Source organism: Hippichthys cyanospilos, chromosome 1 (assembly GCF_059441005.1).
Source record: "Hippichthys cyanospilos isolate Australia breed blue-spotted pipefish chromosome 1, RoL_Hcya_1.0, whole genome shotgun sequence".
Lineage (NCBI taxonomy): Eukaryota > Metazoa > Chordata > Actinopteri > Syngnathiformes > Syngnathidae > Hippichthys > Hippichthys cyanospilos.
In genome coordinates, this window is record NC_142369.1 from 26,452,104 (window position 1) to 26,468,909 (window position 16,806).

At 40.8% G+C, this 16,806-nt stretch overlaps 2 protein-coding genes across 2 annotated transcripts in view; one reads left to right on the forward strand and one right to left on the reverse strand.

The window, feature by feature from the left end:
- Positions 1–12,487, forward strand: prlhr2a (prolactin releasing hormone receptor 2a). The gene is made up of 3 exons (XM_088422216.1): positions 1–108; positions 2,811–3,285; positions 9,807–12,487. The coding sequence occupies exons 2-3, from the start codon at positions 2,831–2,833 to the stop codon at positions 10,441–10,443; spliced, it is 1,092 nt and encodes a 363-aa protein (XP_088278342.1). The 5' UTR covers positions 1–108; positions 2,811–2,830; the 3' UTR covers positions 10,444–12,487.
- Positions 12,471–16,806, reverse strand: part of rab11fip1a (RAB11 family interacting protein 1 (class I) a) — a 16,538-nt gene continuing 12,202 nt past the window's right edge. The window contains exons 4-5 of the mRNA XM_088422204.1: positions 13,815–13,920; positions 12,471–13,654 (exon numbers count right to left, since the gene is read on the reverse strand). Of these exons, the coding sequence (XP_088278330.1) occupies positions 13,445–13,654; positions 13,815–13,920 (316 nt within the window). The 3' untranslated portion in view covers positions 12,471–13,444. The remainder of the gene's footprint in view (positions 13,655–13,814; positions 13,921–16,806) is intronic.

A 16,806-nucleotide genomic window follows, 5' to 3' on the forward strand; every position in this document is an offset into this window, starting at 1 on the left:
TGTGCGAGAAGCGCGCGCACGCTCCACGCTGGAGCTCCACCGGGTATACCTCCTCGCCTCCTCTGCCTCTGCTTCTGACCATCACGGACCTTGAGCCGCCAACATAAGGTAGGAACGGACGTGAGAACAATTTGGGCTTTGTGTGCATCGATGCATTGAGTATGTTTCCTTAAAAGACACAGTAATGACTATTACTTCTCTTTTACCAGGTTGTTCTTTTTACCAATTCGCTTTTGCTTTTTGGCATACATAAATAATTAAATGTGCAGACGAAAAACACTTTTATTTATTCTCACATGTCAGAGCTGTTTGACAAAAGTGTAACAAAATTGGTGACACAAAAATGTTATTTAAACAAATGCAAAAAATAATGCAGTTTACCTATTATGAAATTACAAGATAAAATAAGCTAAACATTGAGCAATATCAGATTTACTAAACCAGATTTATGACAACAATTGTAATTAGCACTGCATATGTAAGCCTGTGGATGGGCTGTGTGTGGGTGGGTGTGTACATACATACATATATATATATATATATATATATATATATATATATATATATATATATATATATATATATATATATATATATATATATATATATATATATATATATATATATATATATGTAGACATGTATGTATATATTTACAGTATTACACAGTGAATAATCACGGATGTACATGTATTATGTAAACAAACTGTGCATGCTCTTCCTCATCTAATGGAAGAGCAAAATGTCATTCATAGTTAATTCCAGATTCTCTTTCTTTAACAAGTCTACAGCATTTAATGTAATGCTTTCCTTCATGCACCAAATCAAGTTGTATCAAATTAATGTTTCTTTGTTTACATTAAAGCAGCCCCTCCCACCAATGAACGGATGAACATTTTTTTAAATCAAAAAAAGGTAAAGGTTCTGAAAGGCCTATTAACAATAATAATAGTATTCTAATTAAATAAATACTTAATGTTTTGATCGCTCCTTAGTTACATCTTTGTGGTGACGTTTACCTACTATTGATGATGCACCACGCACGTGACCAAGCAGTCTGGGACATGGTGCGCTACCAACACATATCCCCAATTTAATGCTTGTTTATCCGGGGTGCAACGTAAATCAAAAAAGAGGTATGAGAAGATGAAACCTCATGATGAAAAGATTATCGCTCGTCATTGCAATGCTAGTCTTTCTCCCCAATAATTAAAGCAGCACATATTTGAATGACTTGTATGTCCTGCAATGTCAATTAATTTATATATATACATAAATATGAAAATAGTTATCATTCAATGTTGTTGCACTTAGCTAACTTACAATGTAGTTATTTCCATGAAAATAGCCTTTTCATTCATTTTTATCTATCGGCAGTGCTGGAAGTAATGCATTTGTAATGCTGGAAGAATTTAATAGTTGGGTGCGCTTTGTGTGCGACACCTAAAAAGCTGTCCACTTTGCAACATACCACCAGTAATTTGACAAACTATATAATGTAGAGCGGTGCTATAGTAACATAATTGAGGGTTGAGAGTGGGAATAAAGCAGGCAAAATTAGTGCTTGCTCGCTCAAGGATGCCACTTAGTCCTCAAGAGGTTGGGAGATTTGTGGCGAAGTATGTCCTACGTACAGTGCAATGCAATGGTACACCACTACTGTATTTCGAAACCTTGTCACCAAGATCCCCGTTGGAACTGGTGTGAAGCAAATCATATATTAGGTTGTTATCATTTTGTGTTTATTTCTTGTCTAGAGTAGCATGCATTGCTATGCGTCTATGCTGTCCTTGTTCATCTCGCCCCGGTCCTTAGATAAAGCTGCTGACGCAGGAAACCTTGGCCCAGCTGTTGCCGGCGCCCAACTGGCTCTTTTTTTATGACTTGTAATGTGCAATGCTTTGCCGAATGAATAAAAAGCAGGCGGGGACGGCTGGGCTCCGACGGCTCTGAGATGAACTCTAGAGTGGAAGCCGAGCCATCCTTAGCCGGCAAAGAAAAGTCGATCTCGGTTGGTCTGAGTTACTATTTTGCTGTTTAGTTTTTGTGCTTGTCTCAGTCTTCTTTGTAGACTTCTCTGACAACTAGCAATTATGACAAGGTAAGCTAATGCTAATTGTCACTGTACAATTGCAATTAATTATAGTTTATTAATGGTTCTGGTCAATGTGTATCAAGATGAGGCCTATAAAAACTCATGTTATACAGTACGTTAAACACAATAACGATGATGTAGGCTATCCGCTAAGGTTAGCCCCCCCCCCTCCGAAACCAGACATTTTTGAAATGTCTGTCCCTACAGTTCCACTTTAAAAAATAACAAAACAAAAAACAAAACTTTAATTTTTGATTGGGTATTAATATATTTATTAATTGAAATATTCCATTTTAAATGGAAATGATCGCAAACTTCTGACTCCAAGATTTTTGGACGAGTTTTTCTCTGCGTTGTGATTGCAATGACCACATTTGTCTCCAAGGAATGCCCATTTAGAAAATGGTGGCGCAAACATGGTTACGCATGAGCCTCAAGACAAATATTTTTAGTTGACCTATTTTTAAAGTCGACAAATCTGACTTGGTGGACTTTATTTTTTTTCTCCATCTATTGATGACATCACAATGTTATTGTTGTTTTTAATTTTGTACCTTTCGAATTGAATAAAATTGATAATTAATTTTGTTGTAGAATTCTGTCTGATAATTAGACAAAGCCTCATTTCAGTACAACAACGCAAACTCGAAAACGTGTCATTTTTGACCCGGAGACGATAAAAGACGCGTTGTATTAATCGTGACCAAATCCCCAGGGTGAAATCTTCCTATTGGGATGGAGGACCCAAGCGTCTGCGTCACAAAGCTCACATCACCGCCGTCGGAGGCCCATGAGTTGAATGAAACGGCTGGGATCTTCGAGGTGGCGCTCCAGAATCACTCCTCGGACGGCAAGCCGCAATTTGAGGGTGTGGAACTGCTCCAGTCTTTCAAGCTGCTCATCATTCCCTGCTACACTTTGGTGGCCCTGGTGGGCGTCATCGGCAACTACCTGCTCCTGTACGTCATCTGCTGCACTCGAAAGATGCACAACGTCACCAACTTTTTCATCGGGAACCTGGCCTTCTCGGACATGCTCATGTGCGCCACCTGCGTCCCCTTCACGCTGGCCTATGCCCTCAACCCACACGGGTGGGTGTTTGGCCGCTTCATGTGCTACCTGGTCTATCTCATCCAGCCGGTGACTGTCTACGTGTCAGTTTTCACCCTCACCACCATTGGGGTGGATAGGTGAGTCACACTGGCAAAGAGTATTTCAAGTGGGTGTTGTTTTTGCACATGCATCTATCGTCAGATGAGAAAATGCCAGGGGAAGATGAGAGACATCATAATCTTGTTTTAGACGAGTAAATACCTGCCCATAATTTCACACAAAGTGAATGTTACCTGGCAAAGAGAGTTGGGAAAAAAAAAAAACAGGCAAAAACATGGAACAATTTTTGTCTTTCGGTCTTAACAAGTCTTTGAGTGCTCTAATGCAGTGGTTCTGCTGCCCTCCCGCCGCCCCCCACCCTCCCATAAAAAAAAACAACAACCTTGCTACCACTAACATAATCACATTTAAAAGACACTAGCATAGTAGGCCTAAGTGTTCATACAAAAACAAAGCAAATGTTTTCCATTCATCAATCTTTTTATTCATAATTATTGTAATATTACTATATGGAGATAATTTCAGGATGATCTAACTGCTCTATCTAAACAATTATTCAAATGAAAATTATTGCACATACATGTTTAACAAAAATAAGAATACGCAATTAGGGCTGCCTACGTTAAAGTGGTAACTTGAGATTAAATTCATAAAGCCTTAAAAATCTGTTAAAAATTGTATTTGCATCCTCTCAATTGGTGAAAAAAGAAACACTTGACAGTGCTGTCAAGTGATTCAAATTTTATGTATAGTTATAATATTTTGATATTATTAATACATAATATTTAGTTATAATTATTTGCGATAATAATTCAATCATCCTTTACAATACAAATGTAAGATTTAAATAAAATGTTGGCAAAACCACGCAATAAAAAAGTTAAGAAAAATTGAAAAAAAGTTGTTCTCCGAGTCCTGCGTGAGGCTTACTGCGACTGAGGTGGGCTTTTGTTTGTTACTAACTAAAATTTACTATTACAATGCTAGCTGGAATACTTTAAAAACTCTATATGAAAGGAAAAAAAAACCCCTTGGCATGGAGGTCAAGTGATTTGATTAAGGATTCAAACATGAGAAACCAGATGAAGCATGTATAAAATAAATATGTACAATTGATGTCCTCTTGCTATATTTCAGCATTTAGAGGTTTTTGGAAAGAGCACACAATTTAATTTTGTTGTTATTAATATGTGTTAACGTTAATGTGCGGGCAGCTCGTGGAGCAGTGAATAGCACGTCCTCCTCGCAGTTAAAGGGACCCGAGTTCAAATCCACCTTGCTCTGACCTTCCTGTGTGGAGTTTGCATGTTCTCCCCGAGCCCACGTGGGTTCTCTCCAGGCACTCCGGCTTCCTTTCCAATCTCCAAAAACATGCATTGCAGGTGTATTGCATTGGACATACTAAATTGACCTTCGGTGTGATTGTATGCGTGAATGGTTGTTTGTCTTTATGTGCCCTGCAATTGGCTGGTGACCAGTTCAAGGTGTCGCCCCCTACTGCCCGAAGCCAGCTGGGCTAGGCACCAGCAACCCAGCGACCCTTGTGAGGCTAAGTGGCTATAAATAATGGATGAACTTTAATGCATTATTTGTTACTTATTATTGTCATTTTGAAGTAATTTGTTACAATATAATATTACTGTATTTGAAATGTAAAGCTACTAAGCTCTACTAATGCATTAATATTACATTACCAAATATGGATTTTCCATTCTACATGTAGCTCATTATGCTGATTACACATCCAGCGCATGGTTGGTTTAAGCCTAAAAAGAGTACAAATCATTTGATATGTATTGTATTGTAAACCGTTAAAGACGTGACAAGATACATAATCTTTTTTTTTGCATTTTAATCCCATTACCCCAGAGGTTCACAGCATAGAGGCATTGCTTATGCTTTAGGCGGAAACAGTTAGTGCATTTCACAATTTCTCTGTTAACATTCAAATTTAAATTTAAATTCAGTCGGCTAGGTTAGGGACAAACGTTTGAAAAAAATAGATGGTTTCTGTGGAGATAATGTTAGCAGACAACCTACATCATCGTTATTGTGTTTAAAGTAAGGCTACTGTTTAACATGAGTTTTTGTATCAGCTTCTTGTTTCACCTTGATACATTGACCAGAACTATGTATAAACTATTTTTGATAGCAATCGTATAGTGAAAATTAGCATTAGCTTACCTTGTCATTATTGCAGGGATTGTGACAGGGATCTTGCTGACAAGGTTTTGAAATGCTGGCGAATCCACTGTGGAAACCAGCAGCACATCTTCTACGTACAACATACAGTATATACAACAGAGTAGCATCCCCGAGCAAGAGAACTTTTATTTTTGTCTGCTTTGTATTATCCCCACTCTCATCCTCCGCGTGTGGCTCGAAATGTTTTGTCATATACTGGTGCTATTTGGCATTAATTATTATATTCTTCTTGTCCTTATCTCTGACAAACTGAAAGTAATGGGCGTATGTCCATCTCGTGTACGTTTTGTCCATATCCAACCTGCGGTCTGCTGCTGCCACATTCGTCTCTGCTGTGGTAGAAAGTGACAACAGGAAGTAAACATTTTGTCCCGTCCTTATCTTAGGTTTTGGAAAAATTTGGTTAAAATGCATTGTAAGGCCCATTATTGTCATTTGTACTGAGGAAAATATTTTTAGTTGTTTTGTGTGTAATGCCCTACACTACCGCGTTACAGCAAAACGTAATGCATTGCAGTAATCACATTACTTTTGTGATGCTTTGCTGCCATCACTGGTCACAATAGCCAGATAACCTCACCTCCGTCACCACAAAGTCTATGTCTTCCTCAAATGTTACAACTTGCATGCTAGCAGATATACTTTCTTACTTCTGCTTTCAGGCTATTTCAATATCATGTATGGATCCTCCTTTACCCTCCTAGTGCTGTTTCAACTAATCAGCTATCTAACCTGCACTCACTCGAGCAGGGGTCACCAACCTCTTTCAAGTGAGAGCGACTTCTCGATTATTGAAGGTGCACTAATTTGATATGTACGTCTGGAATAAATTATTTTTGAGTACTGTCATTATTATAGGTTACTATTAATACGGAATGACTCAGACAGACGTGCAGGTATGAAAAACAGCAAGCATCTGTCTCGTACATGGCATCAGTGTACTGTGAGTGATCCTGCCACTTTTGCTTTCACATGTACGGAAAATATATTTCGGGGGTTAAAGCCTGCGACCGCGATTGTATGGACCAACCGACTCATATGTATACAGTTTCCTCCACTCAATTTACTCCGTAATAGGCTCCGAATGTAAGTCTGTTCATTTATTAGTGGTTGATTATTAATGTGCCTATTGCCCTATTACTGTTTTTTTTTTTGTTTGTTTTTGTTTTCTTGCCTACCTTATTATTTGCTCGATTGTGAAATGTCTGCTCAGGAAAGTGAGCAGAATAAGAATTTCATTGTATGGTATTACTATGCATATGACAATGAAACTCTTGAATCTTAAATATTTAAGATTCCCACTATATTTGGATGAAACAGATTTATATACTTGGATGAAATTGGTAAATGTTCAGTCTCTCTCTCCAATTTGCATCCAGCAGGCACGTAGTGTACGCTACTCATCACTGAACGAGTGAGGATGAGGTCTTTAAAATGTGCACAAATCTTCTTTAGCAAATATTGTTTTTTAAGTTGGCTGTGAATGTGGTGAGATACTTGTCCAAACTCAGAAATGTATTGATCATTTTCAAGACATTTCTTATGGAAAGGATGTAACCTGACACATGAAGAAAGTGCAACATGGCAAATCTTGATTGATTTACGTACAATACGTGTATATTTTTTTCCCTGGCGTGCTCAGGCTAGCATCTGTAATTACGTGGTGCCACAACACATTTTCTATAGTGGCTCTGACACTTCTGCCTTCTGTGCAACTTGGACGACTGACATGTTTTGTGTCAACCCCATCTGACACAGACTTGGACCTCTTTGATTTTTTTCCTCCCAAGTACAGGGGCTAGAGTCTGATATTGTGGTCTTGTGTCGTTTGCTACCTAAATTCACCACACCGTCCAATACTGGTTCTGGTATTTGGCGACAGCGAGTAAGTAAAGGTGCTAGGAGTTCGATATTGTGGTTTTGTATCAATTATTAATAAATTCACAACACTGTCATACTGGTATTGGTATTGTAAGGTTCAGGCAACCTAAACATTTAATAAGCAACAAAACAGAGAGAAGGCAACAAACCTTTTCTCGCGAGGTGAGCGAACATGAACCTTCACCTTCTGAAAGCTCCTTCCGTCTGCTTACAGATCCTTTCCGCTAGTCATGTATTCATTTGGGTTGGTCTCAGGTACAAAAGTCATTGCTGCCCTGAAGGGTTGGGGTAGACATTTGATAACAGTGTAAACAATCAGTTTATGATCGTAATGCAGAGTCCATGCTGCTATCTTCTTCCTCAGGAACATCAAGTGCGAAAGGTCGGGTCACGAAACCCCTGATGGTCGGGTGACAGGCCTGTCTCTTTCTTGCAGCTGCTTGAGACGCATCGATTCCTCTTCTTCACAACCAACAGCAACAAAAACATTCATTCTGTTCTACCAAAATACCGATCGCATAACAAACATACTAACTAATTGCACAATAAACATACTAACTGCATCAAACAAATATGGGGTGACCTATATGCAATTATTCTAACAGGTGGTATTTGGTGACAACGTTGCTGCCACTAATGAAATTGAGCTGTATTTGGTGGATGAAAATATAAAGCTTTGATGATATGACCTAATAAGAGAGGGCAACTTTTATGCATTGGAATTGTCGGCTCCCACAATACAGAAAACTAAACGTTCAATATTAAACACACATACAAACACGTAAATTATGTCAATTTTCTATGTAATGACGTAAGGTAATAATGCTGTGTTTTGAGTAATAGTTTACTGGGTTTAGTTCTCCTACTTGACATCTGTGCAGGAAGCATCGGTTCAGATCAGTTGACACTCAATGCCGGTGTGAATGAAATAAACTAGTTGGCTCACTTAGTGCCAAGTGAATTACTGGCAAGCAATACAGCAGTGTGATCAACTGGGATGCGGTATTGCTTCCCGCGTCCCTAAACATGATAAACCAGCAGTACGGAATTACATTTGTTGCATTTTCCAGCGGTGTTGAACTCCACTGTAACCTAATGAAAGCTACAATGTCTTTGCTTGTGATTGAGTCACATGACGTTGGACAGGATAAGTGGTAGGTGCATAAGCAGATGATTCAAACAGTATTGGACATCAAGGAAAAAAAAAGATTCAATGTTCCTGTTGAGCAAATTTAGAGACTTATTCTTCTGTGAGCTTGTCACCCGATTCCTTCATTATTACTTGACATTGGCAACAGCATTAGAGTTGAGTGGGATGTGTTTGAAATGCAAACTGCCAATAGAACATGTGTGAAAGCTTGTGGGAGAACGGATAGATGCGACCGTTGGAGCTGGAGTAATCATTCCTTCTAGAAGGAAAGATCAGTAGGCTGTCCCTGTGTTGACTGCTCTAAATGGCAATAGGGCTTGGGGATTCTTTTAGCAGACACAAGGTGATACATTGGGCTGCAGGGTGAACGAGCGGTCAGCAGGTCTGGATAATGATATGGTGAATGTACAATCATAGAATGGAGCAAATGGCTATCCCTGGGCCAGCGAGGTAAAATCTAACAACGGGTGACCAGGAGATATTCTCTGAGAGTGTTTCCCAGTCCTTAGGGAGCCAAAGACAAATATTTTATATGACCAAAAATGTAACTGCGTGCCACCAAAAAAAAAAAAAAAAAAAAAAAAGGAAAATGTTGAATTATTCTGCCAATCACTACACAATCCTGACGCAAAGGCAACTGAATACAAATCCACCATTTGGCGTATACAAGTTATTTTCAGACCAATTAATTTACTGTAAATCAGATAATGTCCCGCAGTACAACTTATAGTTTTGTAATATACTATTGTTCTATTTTCAACCTATCCAGGGAGATAGGGGCTGAACCTAGCCACAAATTAAAAGTGACTAACGGACGCCCCCAAAGTATTATTTGCCTATACAGGTTTTTAAAAGGAATATATAAAACTTCTTAGACTACACTCAAAGAGGGAGTCAAGTCCAAAATGTTATTTACAAAATGCTCTATGCACTCATCCTATCAGTCTAAAAACAGCATTCATATTAATATTGTATTTTGTGTAGTATGAATTAAACAGCAACATTTACCAATTTAATATACAACCATATCAAGGGGCAGCCAATTTGCCACTTGCTGTCAACTGAAGATGATATCCCACTTGCTCAAAGCTCAGGTAACAACCAGGCACCAGCTGCTTTCTGATTTTGGTCACGTGACATTTGCAAGCCTAACCAATACGGGCTGTTTCCTGAGCGCCAGTGATGTCATTTCCAATCAATCAATTGACAGCGAGTGACAAAATGACCATGCCTTGAGATGGATTCAAAGGGATCGTTTCATTCATATTTCATAAATGCAATGCAAATCAGGATAAAATGTTGAATATGGTGTGAGCATCACTTGTCGAGACGACCCCTTAAGGCTTCCTGTGACCCCGGCAGGTACTACGCCACAGTGCATCCTCTGAAGAAGCGCATCTCAATCGTGGCATGCACCTACTTGCTATGTGCTATCTGGCTGCTGTCTTGTGCCCTGGTGGCCCCCGCTGTGGCTCACACCTACCATGTGGACTTCCCAAACGAGGGTTTCACCATCTGCGAGGAATTCTGGATGGGTCAGGAGCGGGAGCGTCTGGCTTACGCGTACGGCACGCTCTTCATCACCTACGTGCTGCCTCTGTCTGCCTTGAGCATCTCTTACCTGTGCATCTCCATCAAACTGAGGAACTGCGTGGTTCCAGGCTACCACACTCGGAGCCAGGTCGAGGCCCAGCGCCTGCGCAAACGCAAGACCTTCCGCCTGGTGACCCTGGTGGTGGCGGCTTTCGGCATATGCTGGCTGCCCATCAGCGTGTTTAACGTGTTGCGTGACATTGACATCCATCTGATCGATAAGCGCTATTTTCTGCTCATTCAGTTGCTGTGTCACCTGTGTGCCATGAGTTCATCTTGCTGTAACCCCTTCCTCTACGCTTGGCTCCATGACCGCTTTCGTGCCGAGCTGCGCAAAATGATGGTGTGCCACCGACGTATCGGCATTGCTGCCAACAATGGCGCCACCGCCAGTGTCGTGCTGTGAAACGCGTGTAAAGTAGATATGTAATTAATATGATCCCTCTGGAAATATCAGAGTCCAGTAGAACTCCTCTACAACGAAATCATAATTGCAGCGAAATCATGTTTTCACAAAAGGGGACTTTTCACTATAGCAAATATGTCTCGGACGTGAACATAAAAAACGTATTGTGCAATGTACAATCGGACTGAAGCTAGAAACAAAACCATCCAATCCTGAAAAAAAGAAAAATAAATTGCCAAAATTGCCATTTGTTTTCATACTTGCATTAATTTCTTGCATCATGTCAATATATTCACTTTGCTCCATCCATCTTTCATCTTTATTTTATCCTGTCTTCAAGTGTTAAGCTTGGTTTAAGCTTGACGCATACGCAAGGTCCGTGCCGCTCCACGCATCAAAATCATTTTATTTCGGTATCCACGCCCCTCTGCACGGGCCAGAATTTCCACAACGATGTAATTTCTTTTCGAGCGGAAAACATGGTGGACCAATTATTGCTCTTGGTAGTTTGCCGGTAGAAACACCTTTATGATTCAGCTGAAAAAGACTACCATGACCTAAATACAGTAAACAACTCCTGGCGAGCGCCACGTTAGAAATGAGGAGTCTGTTAAAAAAAAACACTTGGAAACATTTAGACTGTTTGAATCTACTAGGATTCTCTACCTGTGTTATAGAGTAGCGTTGTTTGTATGTTGCAGAGTCCATTTACCGCCATCTATACTATGGGAGAATATTGTGTGACAGCGGGGGAGAGCCGCACTGAGTATAAAGTGCTGCAAAATGCGTGCCGGCACGTCAAGTATAAACCAAGCTAGACTTTTGCAGCAGGCTTGTTTTCGCTGTAGTTAATTAAAGTGCTATGCAAAGGCAGAAAAAAATGCATTATGCAACAGGGGGATTTTTCATTGTATGGGGAAGTAAGAAAGAGGGAAAGGCTTCAATGCATGGATGTTTTTTCACACCAGGGGGTATTTTTTGCTCATGCAGATTTTGTTTTAGAGGAGTTTTACTTTGCAACATAACTGCACTACAAATAATTGAAAACAACAAACAATAAATGTGAAGTTTACATTAATGCAATACCACCAATATCTTAAACATTTCAACCTGAAAAAAGGTATAAATATAGTGCTAATGTCCATCCCCTCCCCAAAAAAATCATGACAAAAAATGTCATCCAAAAATCTAACTTGACTGGAAAAATCTTTTCTTTTTTCTCCAACCTTTAAATTCACTGTCCCACTAATGGACATGCTGCTCTTGTTTTTGTTTTATTACGTCATGTAATTTTACTGTGGGATTCTGCTTCTGTTATACTGTATTGTAATGTTGTAATGTGTGTTACAGTTCACTACGGAAACAAAACAACAACAAAAAAACAAGATGAGGGTAGTTGAACAGGTAGTAGATCAGTTTGTTTCTATGTTTGTTATACAGTATATTTTGTAACGTTGGATTTTATGTAAGTTGCCAGTTAGCAACTAACAGGGCACAACCACTTTACATGACCTGAGTGTAAACATGCTGGGGCATTCCTTTATCAAGTGGGTCCACACACGGGACTTATCACCCAGTATGCGGAAGGACCGGTTGCTTGGCTTTGACACATCAAAGTCACACCCTCATATTCTCTGTCCTAGCAAAGGAGACTTGAGTTTTGACCGTCTGGTCAGGTTTGAGCATGGAGAAATAGATTTGTGAGTTTGCATACTGTACTTGTTTTGTTGTAAAGTAAAACTGCCTGTAGTGTTACTTCGGGGAATTCCGGTCTTGCGTTATGTTACAGTCAGCTTGTATAATCTACGCTTGTTTCTTTGTATGTTCTTCACCGCAAAGCTCTAACTTTCAAGACCGATACAATGTCATTAACTGCTCTGTATTACAACAGAAACTTTTGTTTCCTTCAAAAATAAGTCAAATGCCTCGAAAATGTAGAAAAGGGAATTTATTCTTTCATAAAATACTTTGCCTATAATGTAAGAACAAGCGGTTGATGAAAGTGTATTCAACTCAAATAAAACCAGTTTGTATTTGGACAAAATGAAGTGTCTTTATTGAAAATAAAACCACATTTGATTTACTTCGGCCTTGCATGCCAAGAGGAGCAACAATCCATGAGCCATCTGGGGACATTTTCAGTGCCTTAGCCCACAGGAAAAAGAGAGGCCGTCAACAATGACTCCTCCAGTTAACAAGACACAAAAGGCTTTGGAAGACAGGTCTCGACATCCAAATAATAAAAATATTGCTTAGGATTGCCGCAAAGGCATTCACAAATAAGGCAGAAATGAAGGCAAAGATGGCGCGCTCATTCAGACGAGCTCCCGCAATAGTGGGCCTTTTACTGTCATCTTTGATTATCAGACTTCCTGGGGAAACCAATCATTCGGCATTGGACAGAATTAGTTCTTCAAGCTTTCAGAGTTCACTCCACTGTGAAGCCAACAATCAACTCATACAATTCAGGCAATTGCAAACAGACGATATTAGCTGTTTGCTTTGTAGGGGGGGGGGGATACCTCAGTGGAGAGAAATTCCATAATCAGTTGATGAGGTAATCATTTATAAAGTATTTTTTAGGGGATAAAATGTCTCCATAAAATGTATATACGTCATGAGGAAATACATGGGTCATATATAACATTTGTGTGCAATGAAAAAAAAAAAAAGATTAAATTAAGCACATCCCGCCTTTTAAGTATTGTAAATAAAATCAATTCAGTTAAAATACAAGCATTTAGCAAGTGTTGAAAGCAACACCGGTACCTTGTGCCAAACAAATACATTCATTGACTTAAATACTCACATTTACCTGCTTGTTTATCTACCAGAGATTATTTACGGCATTCTCAATGGTAATCTGAATACTACTCCACAAAGTGCATCTGCCTTAAGACCTCTCTCAGAATGTCTTCGTACACATTCCCATCCACACACACATACACACACGCACATGAAAAATATTACTGGGCCTTTATGCACACTGGGAGCGAATAGGTCACGATGGCTTGCTTGTCTTCATGGCCTGCAGGATGGCGGGTTTCTCCTCAATGACGCGCACCAGCAGATTATCGATGTACTCTTCAAGCTCGCCGATTTTACAGTCTTTCTTGGACAAATCCGCTTGCTGCCTCACCACCAGCGTGATCAACTCTTCGTGGGTCAACTGAGTGAATGGTCCGCTGTCAGCCATGCCCGCCACCTGTGACTAGTGCGATAGCAAAAGTTGTCCATTGAGAACATTTGACTGCGAATCTAAGGGCGAGCATTTTCAACAATCTGAAAGAAAAAGTCTCTACTGGATCAACTGGAAAATGACTGTACACGAACTGGGAGTTCATTGGGTTCTGATATTCATGCCGCCGTACCTTAATTTTTCCGGCCGTCCCATTCTGAACATGCAGGTCTTTCAGTGCAGAAGTGCTGGTGAGATATTGATTTTCAATTGCGTGCATGGGCTTCACTGGATGAGGCCTGTAAGGAAATGCAGATTCTTAAATGAGTTATTTGGCATTAAGCTAAGACAAAGGCGAAAGCAAGTTTGTAGCAGAATTGGGCACAAGTCAAGTCTGTAGTCTGAATCTTTTAATCAAGAAGTGCAAAGACCAAGCCTGAATTTTAAGAGGAAACCAACAATACCAACAGAGTTAATACCAGATGATCAAAGATTTCCATATCCAAATAGCAACTGCAACCACATTGAGAAGCAAGTCAACTGTCCACAAATGCCAAGTCAGCTTTTTTTTTTTTTCTTTTTCAAGTCTCACCTGGACAACGTGGAGGCAAAGTCATCTCCATTGCTAATCTGAGGACCGACAATCTTAGACTCAGAGGGTGGCATCAGTGCTTTCTTGGGTTTCTTTCTTACAGACAAAACTTCTGACTGTGAAGACGGTACCTCCGTTAGAACGGGGAGGGACTCTGAAAAAGGCATAGGGGACGCTACCGGAAAAGGATCACTTCCTAATGAATCCTCTCCATCAAACAGGTGGACTTGTGCCTTCCCATCAGCTGGATGTCTTTGTGTGATGGACTCAGAGGCGTCATCCCGCCCCGAGAGTTCTTGTCGACTTCTGGTAGTCTCACCTTCATTCGAAGTGTCTTGCTGAAAGTTAAAAGCCTTCATAGAGTTACTTCTTGAAGGAGGGGATGAAATTCGTCTTGATGAATTTTTTCTTTGGAAAACTGGACTGATTTGGGAGTTCTCATCCTCCATTTTGCTTGTTTCATAGCCGTTCAAACTTGAGAAGGGATCCCCTAGTTTCTCCTCGTTGAAAATTTTATCCAGATCCTCTGCAGTCATTCCAAGGTTTTCGGGGTTTTGTTCCCTCGGTACAACCCTGTTATAAAGGTCATCTGATGTTCTGGGTGGTTTTTCCGGTAACCCTGTGCCTTTAGAAAAAAGGTCCGTGCTTGAATACGGGGCGCCCGTACTGAAACTAGGTGTTTTTTGGATGTTTCTGCTCTCTTGCATATCAGTAAAAGCCGTTGTGTCTGCAGCATACTTTTGCTCTATTGGCTCTTTCATGGAAGACCTTTGCCTCGGTCTCGCAGTGGGAACTTGCATGTCAGAGGTCTGGGGAGGTTTTGTCTGGTCATCAGATGCTGCCGAATCCCAGTCCATTTGGCTGGTAGATCTGGTCACGTAGGATGTCTCGTCGGTCCACCCGCTGTTCTGGCCTTCCCTTGGACCGCCAGAATCTGAACGTGAAATGTTGCTCACTTGTGACACTTGATTAGGTGGAGGTGGGGCTGCTACTTTTTTTGATGACCGATGTCTGCTTTCCTGGTGATGTGTTTGAAAATGACCTACAGAAATGTTCTCATCCGGAAATGAAGGTCCAGCCTCACCTGGGTCTGCTGGGCCATCAACACTCATCTCTGGACCGGTCAGTTCTGGTGCAGTGTCCATATGTCTTTGATTCACCTCAGCGATGATATGATCCCATCGAGTGTGCCCCTTTACCCCATGTCTCTTCTGAGGATATAGGGTTTCATAATCGGGAAGAGGAAGGGATAGTTTTTTTGCTTGCTGAGATCCATTTGAGATCTGCCCCTCTCTAGTTCCACCAGTCTGGGACTCGTATATGGGATACAAAGGTGGCAAGGGGGATCTTCCTGTCTTATCACCCATCATGGGTGAAGACGGCACGTTGTCTTCACTGTAATTAGGTGAACCAGGCGGACTTTCAGAGGGGGAGGCAGGCAGACTTTTATGAGGGGAACCAGGAGGACTACACAGGGAACCAGGTGGACTTTTCAAAAGGAAACCAGCCGAAGTTCTAAGAGGGGAACCCGGTGGACTTTTAGCAAGGGAACCAGGGGAATCTCTAAACGGGGAACCAGGTCGATTTCTAAAAGGGGAACCAGGAGGACTTTTACAGGGGGAATAAGGCGGGCTTCTCAAAGGGGAACCTGAAGGACTTCTAAGAGGGGAACCAGGGGGACTTTTCAAAGGGAAATCAGGCACAATTCTAAGAGGGGAACCCGGGGGACTTTTCACAGGGAAACCAGGCGAAGTTCTAAGAGGGGAACCCGGTGGACTTTTAGCAGGGGAACCAGGGTAATCTCTAAACGGGGAAAGTGGTAGACTTTTAAAGAGGGAACCCGGAGGACTTTTAGAGGGAGAATCAGGCGGGCTTCTCAGACGGGAACCTGGCGAACTTCTAAGAGGGGAACCAGTGGGACTTTTACACGGGGAACCGGGTGGACTTTTACTTGTGGAACCAGATGGACTTTCCCTGAATTTCAGGGGAGCCAAGGATGAATGAAGGTTGGAGAAAGTATCAGGGTGCTCATATAGCACACTAGAGGGAGTAGATCCCAAGGCACCTGGGGAAGACCACTGCTGCTCTACTGGAACACTGGGGGTGTGAGGCTCAGAGTATTCATATTGCAGGTGCTCTGGGGATTCAGTTTCCAGGGAAAGGTTCAATCTGCCAAGAAGTGGAAAAAAAGGCCTACAAATCAGTGAAACTATTAAATAACCCAAAGTTGTCCCACCAATGTACAAGCCCATCACCAATGTAGCATTTAGCAACCATAACAACACATGTCCGTACTTAAATTCATGGCCAGACATAGTGTGACTTCTGTGGTTGTCAAAAGCCCGGTTAATATGTTTCCAAAAACACTTCTAATCATTACTACATAAGTTATGAATACTACAAAAAAACACCTATTTTAAGTAACAAAATAAATATTTGAGTGTAAGTCGTCATTACTACCTTTGAACTTCCTTAAACCCATTTAAATTATAATGTAACGCATTGGACAAACTCAGTTGATTTCAACAGAATAAGCAAACAAAAAAACAAAAAAAAATCCCCCTTTAATGCCACAGTAACCTAACACAGAATC